Below are 13,137 nucleotides of genomic sequence, written 5' to 3' on the forward strand. Positions count from 1 at the left end.
ACTTAAAAAAATTGGTGGTTCGGATCATTAGAAAAAAAAATTGTATGGTACCCTAAAGGGTGTCCCTCAAATAAAATTATTTGAGGAATTCCTGAATAAAAGGGGATTGTTTTCGTTAGAAATTTTTTTTTTTTCATATTGTTTTAGGGCTTATTATCACAAAACGTCCCTAAGGTTTACGAAACTATCAGATTGCATCCTTAATGTTTTTTTTTTTTGTCATTCGTGGTCCTCAAAGTTAGCATGCATGATCACAAATGGTCACTGCCGTTAGGTTCCGTCAAAAGCTCCGTTAGTTTGCTGACGTGGCATATATGTATATCACAAAACATCATTGAGGTTCACACACCTATCACAAATGGTCCTTACGAAATTTTTTAATTTTTTAAATTTAAAATTCATAAAATTTTTGTTTTCTTTTTAAAATTTTATGAATTATAATTATTTTAAAATATATATTAAATTTTAAATACGCATGACACTATATTATTGTAGATGTGGGCTCCATATATATGCCATATCAACAAACTAATGAAGTTTTTTAAAAATAATTTAAAATTCATAAAATTTAAAAATGAAAAAAATTTAAAGGTTTAGGGTTCATAAATGGTCCTCAAGATTAAAATCCTTCTATAAATTGTTTTTTTCATTTATAAATAATTTTAAAAAGAAAATCAAAATTTATGAATTTTAAATTTTTTTAAAAAAAATTCGTAAGGACCATTTGTGATAAGTGTGTAAACCTCAGGGATGTTTTGTGATATATATATATATATATATATATATATATCAGCAAACTAACAGAGTTTTTGACAGAACCTAATGTCAGAGACCATTTGTGATTGTACATACTAATCTTGAGGACCATAAGTGACATAAAAAAACATTAAGAATGCAATCTGATAGTTTCGTAAACCTCAGGGACGTTTTGTGATAATAAGCCTTGTTTTAGTTTGATTTAACCTATCCTCTTTTCTTCCATCTACATAGAAACATATATGAAAACAAGCTATGGTCCTTTAAATTAATCTAAATTACAAAATGTGAGGAATTCAAACTCGGATATAGATTTAAAAAGCTCATCCGTTCTAGCAATCTTTATTAAAGCCATGTCTGCAAACAATTTCCTCTATTCAAGTTTTGTTTATATATTTCGAGGGACAAATAAGATAATGTATAAATTATTTCGTTTGGCTCTCTTTCTCTCTCTCTCTGTCTTCTAACGAAGATATTGTCTGATTTGGATACCCTTCTGATTTTAGTTACCATATTTTGAACAGAAGAATTGTACTATTGGCCTAATGTTGTTTCCCTATCACCGTTTACAATACAACCAATAATGCACTTATTGATCTGACACCATTTTTTTCTTTATAATACAAACAATAATGCACTTCTTGTTTCTCTATTTTGTTCGTAATAAAATCTAATTTTGGTTAATTAAAACAAATAAATTAGGAGGAAACCCTTTGGCTAATCAAAAGACGATCTAGCACTAATTAAGGGTCTATTTTTAGTTGCCGGATTAAAGAAAAGGTTAATTAACACAAAATATCAAAAGCCCTTACATTCTTTTCATATCATGCAACTAGCTAGATAGCTAAGATATTTATATCATTAAGGGGATAATTACTAGCTAATTTAGTTTAGCGCTGACAAAGGGATCATAGAGCCCCTAGCAGCAGTGGAAGAAGCAGCCCCAACAAACACAACCCTATTTGATGATCCATCACTTCCCCCACCGAGAACACCATTGCCATAACCTGATGAACCGAAATTACCATGTTGCCCCTGCTGCTCCTCCCCGAGCTCATCCTGCTGCTGCTGTTGCTGTTGCTGTTGCTGCTGTTGTTGTTGCGATGCCCCTACTTTCTTCCTCTTCTTCTTCTCATAGGCAATACCCCTGGCCTTGGCCTGGCTGTCCCTCACCTCCCTCAGATACAACCTCACCGCCCGCGCTCCAAACGGGTTGGTCTCGGGCTGTCCGCCGTTCTCCTCGAACGCTGCCCGCAGCCGGCCAATGAGCGCGTCGAGGCTGCCCCACGCCTGGCGCAGCGGGCAGGGGCAGGGCGCGGGAGGGTGGGGGTGCCCGTAGAACGGACAAACGTCCGCGTGGACCTTGGTCTTCCCGAACTGGTCTAGGTACCGGAGGAACTCCAGCACGTGGGCCCCGCTGCACCGCGACAGCGTCAGCGGCGGCTTGTGGTTCTTGAGATACTGCCCGAACGTGATCCAGTCACGCCGCTTTTGCGACTCGTACCTGCTTAGCACCGGCTGCGCTGCCGTTAGTGACGGCGTCACTAACGGTCGGTGTTGTTGTTGTTGGTGGTGGTGGTAGTTGTCGGCGCCGCTGGAGCTGCTGGTGGTCGAGCCGGAGCGGCAGACTGCAGCTGCAGCGGCGGCGGCTGCTGCTGACATATCAAAAAATTAGCAAGTGTGTGTGTGTAGAAATTGAAGAGATTGGGAATTTCATATAGCAAGTGCGATGGGTACAGGTATAAATATTGTTCTCTTTGGGGTTGGAAATTTATACGCTGGGTGGATCGAGAGACGTGTGAGTGTTTTGAGGGGTATATAAAGTAGGGGCCGGGACGAGGGGAGGGGGGTTGAGGGGGAGACATTATTAAGAAGAAAGAGAAGGAGACAAAAGAAGGGGGCCCCATGCAAAGACAAAACCACGTCGCGCAACAAGTGATGACAGTTTGAATGTCACTTCATAAACGTCATATCGATCACATATACGAAACCTTACCTGCTTTTTTCTACTCTCTCTCTGTATTTTTGAAACACTAAAACTGGACGAATGATTTTCTGCGAATTAAAAGACTGATTAGGCAGCGGATGGGACTGGTGGGTAACCTTTGGAAACCTAATTCTAGTGCGGCAATTTGAGCGTCCTCACCCCCAAAACTCTATAGGTCGTGCCCGAAATTACCATCCCTACTTTTCAGTTCCAATATTAAACTGGCTTATATATGCACACAGTGTACATTTATTTCCCAAAAGCACTGCTACTGTGCTAGGTTTTTGCTGGCCTAAGCCTAGCTAGGGCAAAACGGACTCAACTGTACACTCTGTGCTCCCCCATCATCTCCCAAGCTTTTGTTGTCAATAAAGTCTATACAATTAGCACATGCATTCATGGTCAAAAATTTCCAATTGATACACTTATTCGCGAACTTAGTAAGACGCAAGGAGGTGCAGCTGCAACTTTTTTCGTCGAAAAAATTATTATAGATGCTTCAAATTATCCCTTTGCTCAACTAGTGTACATATTACTTTATTTCTATTTTCAATATTTAAGTAAATATTTTTGTCTTTTTATTTTTATTTATTTTTATATTACTCTATTTACTTAAGTTTACAATGTAAATAAGGAAATACTTCCCATTTGGATTCAAATAAAAATACTAGAAAATCAAATTCCCACCAAATCAAAATATGAAAATTCGGTTTTAGTGCAAAATACGATTTAGGCTAAAAATGATAGTTTATTAAGTCAATATATACTTCATACTAAAATCTCATAAAATCAAGTTTTCTTATTTGATGTGTAAGGAATAAAAATCGCCAAAAATTATCTTTAAAAAATGATTATTTCGAAAAACTATTTTTCATACTTAGTCAATATTACACTTTAGCTGAAAAATTTCGGAGTCCACCAATGAATACACTCATGCATAAGCAACCAATCGTAACATATTTTCATAAATTCTTACGTAACTTATACGCATAATGTTTATTATTTCTGTAAGTTACTCAAAAAGAAAAAGATAATAAAAAAGGTAAAAGGAAAATAGGGAGAGAATCCTGAAAAGGAGAGCATTTATGGAGGGTAAATGGAAACCCAACAAGATTATATTAGGGGTATACGGATCGATCATGTTGATTGACTGTGCAACTAATAAGACTTTTTTGGTTGCTTCTTTGAACCTATTTATTGTATAGCACTGAGTTGGAGAGAGAGAGAGAGAGAGAGAGATGGGGGCAATGTTACATCTTGTCAAGCATGTCAAATCAATATAAGAGCACTCATTTTCTGTCCACTGCTTTTTGTTGCCTTTGATTTAGAATCAATCAAACACACAACACAAAGGCCTTGTTTCTTTCTTTTCCTCCTCCCTCTTCACATTGTTTCCAGATTTAGCGCTGGGCTTGTGCATGTGGGTCGCCAAGATTCTCAGCTCTGCAAATCCCTTATTTTGGTTTTTGGGTTGCTTTGCTTGCTTGCCCTTTTGAATGCTCCAACATATGCCAGCCACTGTATCATACACAGTAAATATATAGTCTATGCCAAAAGAGTCTCATGTCCTCCTTTGCTTTTCAAACCCTGTAACCACGCATCATGGTTTTAAGAAATTACCCGCACGGGTAATTATTCTTGCACAAAGGTTTTGTGCACTCATCACATCAGTCATAAGTTTTAAAATGATTTAAATAATGAAGAGTGAGCTATAAAAAAAAATGTTTATATTTATATATATGGTAACATTAATTACTTTATATCCAATTCGATCTCTACGTATTGCTCAATTGGGATAGAAATGAATGACAATGGACTGATAGACTGCATCTCTAACTGAGCAATTCAAGTTTTTCACTGAATCTGTCGATCTGTACTTTCGTGATCCATATGTGTAAAAAAGTAACTTTGGTGTTACTTTTTGTGATGATAGTTGATAGTTTTATCACATCAATAGTAGAAAAAATTTACTTGTAACGAGGATAATATTGTAGAAAAGTTATCTTACGTATCATTGTGTTGTTGACCAGAGATAGCAAAAAGTGTTACTCCCGTTGCATGAAAGTCTTTCATCATCAATAGGCACAAAAAACTTATTTTTTTAACATTTTATAGTGGTTATTTAAACCAGTTAAATTTTCTGTATTCTTTCTTCTTTTATACGGTATTATGGATAAATACTTTGATTTATAAACTTTAAATAGTATAGAGCTGAAAGTATAATTGTGGGATAAACTTTGTTTATTTGTTTAAACAAGTTGGATATTATTTTTAAGAATGCAAGCGATACAAAATAATTATCTAAATAAACAAAAAATTTTAAAATTTCAACCATTTAAAATGTTTGATTTATTTCAAAATCTAACGCTGCCTGAAGAGAAGTCTTCACATCAGTTCACGGATCAAACGACAAAAATGAGGAGCAAAATGTCGCTGGTCAATGTCTTCATTATAGTCTCACTCTTCATTGTCGAGCTAGAAAAAATATTTTGTTTGTTGTGTTTGTTGGACAGTTGGACAGTTGGACTTAGCCGGTCGACAATTTTTAGACTTCATAATCAAACAATAATGCTTATTTATAATTCCAGCAAAACATTTATTTACTCCAATTATAAAATTAAATTACCAGCTACCCTTTAATATAGTAGTATTTGTCTCCATTTAGTATGTGGAGATCTTATGTTCGATTCACATGATAGAATGGCGATGATGATATATATTTGTGATGAGTTCGATACTTAATTGTAGCTAGCCTCGTTGTTGTGAGTGTATTGGCTCGTTGTAAAAGTATCTTGTAAATATCCTATTGTTTGTTAAAATATAAAATAAACGGCTAACAATATTTTACACCCTAAAGGTTTGGGGTCATTCTTAAAATGGGACACGGAGTTTTAATTTTGTCAATTTACGCCATAAAGTTTTAAAATTCGACCAATTTACACGTTCCGTCAATTCGACCATTTGGTTTTCGGTTAAGTGCAAATGTGGGTTTCCTTTCTCTCTTTCCTCTCTCACATGATAAATATTTTTTTTATAAAAAATTGAGAAAAAAAACCTCTCTCTCTCTCTCTCTCTCTCTCTCTCTCTCAACACTCAACTACCAAAAAACAAATTAAGATTTTTAATTTTAAAAAAAAAAACTTTGTTCTTCTATCTATATACATGACCACAGACCACCTCTCTATCCCCCCTATCCTCATAGTCCATCACCGGCCACACACCCACCCCCATCCGACCCACCGTTCCCTCCATTCCCTTCTCCCTTATCCCTCATCCTAACCAAACCACATCCACCCCTGCCCCCCAAATCCATATCCTGACCAAAACCCCATCCTCCTGACCCCTTTCTTCTTCATCCTGATTCCTCACTAAACCCCCTTTTCCCAACCTAAAAGATGGACCCTGTGTTTGTCACGTTATCATTTAACAGAAGATCAAACTGTCAAATTGACAGAATGTGTAAATTGGTCTAATTTGAAAATGTTAAGGAGTAAATTGACAAAATTGAAACTTTGTGGTCCATTTCAAGAATGACCCTAAACCTTAGGGGATAAATGATGATAGCCCTAAAACAAAATATTAAGGGAGAAAATAATCATCTACATCTAGGCCCACACAAAGTAAGCCCAAGTATGGGCCCATATTTGAATTTTCAACATTGCGGCTTTCCCATACGTCTGCAAGCCCACTTCGTTTGTAAACCCTTTCATTTTCATTATAAGGTTGATAAGTTAATAAAATAAAACGTCTCTCTCTCTCTCTCTCTTTCTCTCTCTCTGATTGCTGCATTGGAATTGCATCAAGGCTTTCGCTTTTCTAAATTGAATCATTCAGAGTGTCATATCAAGAAGAATCGGCAATCGATTACAAGCAATTTGATGTATGTATATTGCGTTCCAGTGCGATGAACTTTTGATCAGCTCGCCTTAGATTTTGTCAACAAAAAAAATATTTCCTTTTAGGTGATTTTTTTTCTGTATGTTGCTTGATTTGTTATATATAATTTGGTGGTTTTTATGTGATATTGATGGTTCAGGTGTGAGGGGTATTTTTTATGGCCTACTGTGATGGGCTGAAATTGTTGTTGGCGGCTGGCATTTGGTGTTCTGCGTATATCGCCGTTGCAGTTCTTGCTTCCTGTCGAATCTTTTACTTTGTCTGCGGATGCTCACTTTGATTAGGGTTTGTGGAGCTGCGATGGGTTGTTGATGATCAACTGGTTATTGGCCCACTAGAATGGTGATTCACAAATCACTGAATATTTGTGTTTTTTTAAATATAATTACATTCATGACTGAATTAATGGCTATTTTTTAATGCAATGTTTTATTCTGATATATTCATCAAATGGTATTTGCCCAAAAACTGGTTGTCAGTCTAGTTCCATTTATTGTTGGTTATCTACCCCGTTCCTCTAGAGCAAGTAACCTACCTTCGATGCCCTAGTGTTTATGCATCTTCATTCAAACTGATAGTTTTAGGCTGGCAATTGTCCAGCTTGAGTTACTCCATGTTGATAGTTTCTTAGTGTGCAAAGCTAATTAAGATATTGATTGACTGGGGAGCACTGAAGCTGCTAAAACTCCCTCGTCGACTTGCCTTTTGATCTATTGTGTCACAGGATTCTCGACATTACTCTAGTTGGATTAGTTTCTTGACCTTCTGTTTGTTATAAGAGGAATGTGTGTAAGAGTTTTCTGAATCAGATGTGAGGAGTAGGAAGGGAACACTAGGACGTCCTGCTTAGTGTGTGACTGCATTTACCGTGATACTAGGACGTCCTGCTCTGGTGAGTTCATATAGCCCTCACTCATGCCTAGTGCCTGAGCAGTCAAGGTCAGGAACATTTTATCCTGATACCAGGCGGTCCTTTGAGGCAACACTTCTATGAAGCCAAAAATTTAATAGCTTTTTGTTTCGGCTTGAGCCCAGATATAACCGGTTGTATACAAGTTACAACTATGTGTCCATTTTCTTCTCAAGACCTTTTACTCTTTGTCATCATGGGTGCTAGTCTTAGTTTATCTTATTTGAGGGTACAGGGGAATGTATCTGCTTCTATTCCTGTTTTGCATTTTGAGGTCATTTTATGCTGTGAAGAAACAGTATGGACTTTGAGTGGTAACCACATAAGATTAACTTTGTCTTGTTCACTTCTGCAGTGCACAGAACGTTTTGGTTCAAATTTGACAACGGCCTACACTATGGAGAATATTAGATGCGAAGATTAGGGACTGTGATCCATAGGATGATGACTAGACCATTAAAGGTTGATAGTGTGAGAATGTACAAATTTGTCACATTATGTTGCAAAATCATTGGTGCACTTGGTGCAAATAGTTAAATGAAAATGAGTTCTGAACTTCTGAGTGTTGGCCAAGCAAATCTGTCGATTTTTTTACTGGATACCTGATGAGCCATTCTTGATTAAAAGTTTGTGGGATTTGAAGGGTTAAAAGTTTGTATAATTCTGAACTTACATATTACAAGAAGCGTTGCAATACATGCAACATATCATTTCACTTCTGGTAATTTTAAGTATTAACCCAAACCTAAATCCTTTCCTATTTTTCACACCAAGCTCATTAACAGCCAAACTCAAAACTACACCAAAACACGTTGTCTGGCCAGATTGCTTTCTACGGAATGTATTATACGTTTCCGTATGAAGCTTACTGAGATGGTAAGCCAAAAATGTTCTGTTAAATCCTTCCCCTTCCACCGCCTTTCCCTCTTTACTTTTTGTTAAGAAGATGAGCAAGGTAACGAAGTTCCTCGAACGCNTGCATCGTGTCTGCGTCGAATCCCCCTGCAAACTGCATATCAATCAAGAAACATATCTCAANCTTCTACATATTCAAAAGGAATAAAACGCACACTTCTTTTTACTATGTTTAGTTCTTATGTTACTAACCTGATGAATTCTGAAAGCAAATCTCACTCCCTGAAGCAGCATGTAATCCATAGCAGGATCTTTCTCCGCTGCCGCCTTTGACTGAAGTTCCATAGCCACCCTCTTCATGTACATCTTTGCCAACTTGACTGAGCCAAACTTTATCTGCAGGATTGGCAGTGAATCATATATGTGATGCAAAGGCGTTGAGTATTTCATNTATAGACAAGACAACAACAGAAGTCTACCTTGCTTAAAATTCCATTGTCAAGCATCCAATCTGTGGGTATCTGAAACTCCTTGCAATGACGCATCAAGGGCTCCCTTGTCCGGAGAAGGTTATAAACAGTNCGCTCCATCCTGCAAGAGGTAAGGAAACACTTGATAAGTTTGTAGTTACCACAGATTAATTACTAGCAAAAACACCAATGAAGGTTCTTACTTCTCAGACAATGAGACCATTTTCTTTAGTGCAATATCACAAGGCAGTCTTATATCTTCCTTGTATGAAGACACTTCAGACTCCAATTTCTTGAGATCTCTATAACCGAATGCTGCTTCTCGTAGTGTGTCGGCTTTCTTTTCTGGCCAATCAAAATGCTTTAGGACTGCCCTCTCGTCCACCTTTTCAACAGAATGCAAGCATAATAGTACAAATCAGCAAGATCAGACATATAATATTGAGCACTTTGCCTTGTTCATATTTGCTTAGCTTTCCCAGTGCCATTTGAAACACATCCACCATTATATTACAGTAGATCAAGTTATATTGCACACAAAGCTATGAAATGGTTTTCCTGGTCATGAAAGAGATCACACTTACAAGAAAGCAAAGTTCGTCATCGAGCCACTTCACAAAGGCCACAACATCGTCAATGTTTTGATAAACTGCGTTGTTCACCTCTCTGATCAACGAATTCACAAATTCTCCTTGAGTCTCAACATCTGCCTTTATCTGCAAAAGAAATGGTGATTACAATCAATAAGAATTTGCATTAGTCTACCAGAGAACCTACTCCCTCTCATTACTGAGAGACATGGGAGCATTAAATTTCTTTCCTCCATCTCTTGTCAGCAGTTGGATGGATAGATTTCAATCACCAAAAAGGCTTGGAAGTTGCAAGCATTTGACAATGGAAAACTATAGATTTAGTAGAAAATGAACTTGAAGCAGAAAAATACAACTGGCAAGCGAACGCTTACAGCAAGCAAATGTGATGATCGGTTCTCAATTTCTCCAATCATGCTACTACGAACATTTGCAACATCTGGGCCATCACAAACTCCTCCATTTGAAGAATCCTTCCTAGAATCTCTCTTCATGAGTGAATGATAAAACTCAACTACTTGTGGGGCTCTTTGTACCATTCCTGTGGTACTAGTCTTCATTGCAAACTTGGGAGGAGGTGGCGGGGGCGGTGGAGGCGGTGGAACTTGGGCAGAACCATCCACTTTGGTTCCACTAGAAATGGAACATGAAGGCCTTGGAGGGGGATTTGGAATTCTCAAGGCCCTTTTCTCCACATCTAATGAAGCTGGAATTTTGTTAATTTCATGACAATTTCCAAAGAATAAATCAAAATTTTCAGAAGCTACTGGCTCTGTATCCTTCTCCATTTCTTGAGCACACATAAAACCGTCAGATTGCCTTCTCTTATTACTCTGCACCAACTCTTCTGCACAGCATTTAGATCCACTTATTGAGTGTCTTCTTCTAGGACTTCTACCTTCCTCTGAATCAACCCAACTTTTATCCAAGAGACGATCTGGGCATTCTAGGTTGGGCAGGTCCTCATCAGCAATAGGCCATTTCTTTAGTTTTTTTATTAGATTCAATCTCTTTACACTACCGTATTCTAAGTACTCGCTGCTTCTAGATGGCAATGCTCCAGCAGATTTACTACTCCTCTCAAACGAACCGGGGCTTAATGGCTTATCAGAATTTGTTGTGGAGCATGAATTGGAGTTCTGCAACTCATTTCGTAAACACGAATTCACCCACCTCAGGTAGGCTAGCTCCTCAACCTCATTCAACCTGCTCATTTGTAAACCTTCAACTTGTTTACACAAATCTTCATTTGTATGTCTTAGCGCAGATGCCTCAGCTTTGATCTTCTCAACAATATCACTCTGATAATAACCAATACAAATTGCAGTAAGTAAACAAAGTAAACCAGGACAACTAACTCACATAATCCAGTAAAGCTAATGAAAATAGAAAAGAAAAAGATAATCATCTAAAAGTTATACTACCAAGCTCAGCATAAAACTTTAGTTACCCAATTTAAGTAATCAATCAGTAAAGTTGATATGATAGTACCTCAGAAGCCTTTGCTAGAGAAGCCAACTGGGATGTCACAGACGAAAGCTTGCAAGCAAGATTTCTCTTCTGAAGCTGTAGCTCCTTGTTCAGGCGCCTCAACTCCACAACCTCCATTTCCACACTCCCTGATGCTGATGCCACTGAACTTTCTTGTTCTTCTTTTTTCAATGTCACTCCTTCATTCCTGTCCAAAATCGATGTTAATGCCGATAATTGCTCAGAGAGGCTAGTTTTTTCTTCTTCCAGGAACTCAACTTTTCGAGCTAGGCCATCAAGCTCAATCCTTTTCACCTCAAGCTCCCTCTCAAGCTCTAAAACTTTTGGGTTTCGCTTACACTCCAATAACTCAGCTTGCAACTGGAACTCTCTTTCCTTAGATTCTCGAAGTAAGTTTCTCAAATGATCAAGCTCAATAAATAAGTCCCTAGAGGACTGTCTCCGATGGGTGGGATGCATTTGAGGATGAACTTGATTACCATTGACTGAGCATGACAAGTCTCCAATGAGCGAACGCTTGACGCGTGGATGAGAAGGCACAAATGAATTCTTCTGGTTCGCCATATCAGAGCCCATTAGCGGCGGTTTCTTGTTTGTCACTGTGGGTTGAACCTTGGTCTTCTTGTCTCCTGCAAGCCCTTTCACAATATGAGAACCCCATGAAGAAGCAGACCTTAACTTTGAAGCGTTGCTATTGCCCTTCACATTCTGGCACTTTGGTATCTGATTTTGGTCAGAAAACTTGATCGATCTTGCTCTGCTTTCTGATGGGTTCTCTTCTCTCATTGTGAAAAACCAAAATGATTATACAAAGGGCCTAGAAAATGGCACTCAACTGAAATAGGGGTGGTCCTAAATTCAACCANNNGCTGAGGTTTCACAAACTGGCCTTAAATAACACTGAAAAACATACTGAACTGAGAGAGTGAGCTCATGATTTGAGCTNTGTTGTGCAATGAAATGGGATTTGAAAGTTCAAATATTTTTGTTGGGACTAAAAGGAAGGCGTAAAGCTTGAAATGGCGCTTGCTTATGGACTTGTAGTAGTAATGAAAGCTCCGATTCCAAGATCAGTTGGGNGCTATGCGGGTAAAGTGGCAGCTTTTCTTTATTGGCCAACTTTGAATTTTTGAAATTTGAATCTCTCCATTCTCCGTGAAGAGTGAAAGAATACGAGGGTGGGCGTGCAACGGTCTAATTCAGCGCCCGGGTCCCACACCCGAGGGTTGGGGATTTAAGTTGTAATTGCGTTTCCTACCAAAAATAAAAAATTGACTAATTTTATTTACACCGACAAAAACGCTTACTAATTNTATTAATGAAATTACGGTTTTATCTCTCACTAATTTTGTATATTTTAATTATTTTTTTAATAATATTTTAAGAAATCCTTTGTTTAATAAAATAGAAGTTTTNAAAATTTTAAAATTTTAAATAAGAGGCATGTAGCTTTTTGGAGTAACAGAGGGGGCTAACGCCTAGGGAAACAAGAAAGCCAATTAAAGAAGACGAGGCNTGGAGTCTCCCCTTGTATCAGCAGCCAAGATGTCAGTAATGCAAGCTGGCACCCCATCAAAGATATGCAGACCTNGATTAAAATCAAAACTTTTAGCAGCCAAAGCATCAGCTGCACAGCTCTGTTCACGAAAAATGTGTCTAATTGAGTAATTCCAATCAGTACTCATTTTTAATTTGCAGCAATTGATGATGCTGAACAAGGGGTGGGTAGAAATAGCGAGAGTATTAAGAAGAGTCACTGCAAACTTGGAATCACTTTCCACTTCCACAGTTCGAAACCCAGAATCCCAAGCTAGGGAAAGTCCCCAGAAAATATCCCACAATTCAGCCTCAAGGACAGAGCCAATACCCAAATTCACAGAATAGCCCTTAAGCCAAGCACCAATTGCATCTTGTGAGAATGACTTGTTGTAACTGTAGATTATTTTTTACAGACTTTATATATTGTATAATGATCATATGAATAATATAATGGAAAATCAGTTTCCTCATGGTATCAAAGCGGGTTAGCCCACGTGTGAAAGCCTAACGGCCACACGTGCTCCACGTCACCCAAAATGTGTTGTCCACGTGTTAGGCTTGAAAATTCGCCACACGTGCAGGGGCGTATGAGAATGTGAAGATAAAGAGTCCTACATTGGAAAGTTGAGAAACCTAGCATGG

At 38.0% G+C, this 13,137-nt stretch overlaps 2 protein-coding genes and 1 long non-coding RNA gene across 3 annotated transcripts; 1 reads left to right on the forward strand and 2 right to left on the reverse strand.

Moving 5' to 3' along the window:
• Nucleotides 1–1,490: 1,490 nt before the first annotated feature.
• LOC117624655 (protein G1-like1) lies at nucleotides 1,491–2,644 on the reverse strand. The gene has a single exon (XM_034356034.1). The coding sequence runs from the start codon at nucleotides 2,416–2,418 to the stop codon at nucleotides 1,642–1,644; it is 777 nt and encodes a 258-aa protein (XP_034211925.1). The 5' UTR covers nucleotides 2,419–2,644; the 3' UTR covers nucleotides 1,491–1,641.
• Nucleotides 2,645–6,507: 3,863 nt separating this feature from the next.
• LOC117625127 lies at nucleotides 6,508–8,105 on the forward strand. Its single transcript, XR_004585416.1, has 3 exons — nucleotides 6,508–6,623; nucleotides 6,780–6,982; nucleotides 7,906–8,105. It is a non-coding gene; the product is annotated as an uncharacterized LOC117625127 (long non-coding RNA).
• Nucleotides 8,106–8,181: 76 nt separating this feature from the next.
• Nucleotides 8,182–11,817, reverse strand: LOC117625123 (protein CHUP1, chloroplastic-like). The gene is made up of 7 exons (XM_034356720.1): nucleotides 10,957–11,817; nucleotides 9,840–10,766; nucleotides 9,460–9,591; nucleotides 9,079–9,260; nucleotides 8,885–8,996; nucleotides 8,658–8,801; nucleotides 8,182–8,559 (listed from the first exon to the last, which is right to left on the reverse strand). The coding sequence occupies exons 1-7, from the start codon at nucleotides 11,740–11,742 to the stop codon at nucleotides 8,479–8,481; spliced, it is 2,364 nt and encodes a 787-aa protein (XP_034212611.1). The 5' UTR covers nucleotides 11,743–11,817; the 3' UTR covers nucleotides 8,182–8,478.
• Nucleotides 11,818–13,137: the final 1,320 nt, after the last annotated feature.

The sequence above is a fragment of the Prunus dulcis genome, chromosome 4 (genome assembly GCF_902201215.1).
Source record: "Prunus dulcis chromosome 4, ALMONDv2, whole genome shotgun sequence".
NCBI classification, from domain to species: domain Eukaryota; kingdom Viridiplantae; phylum Streptophyta; class Magnoliopsida; order Rosales; family Rosaceae; genus Prunus; species Prunus dulcis.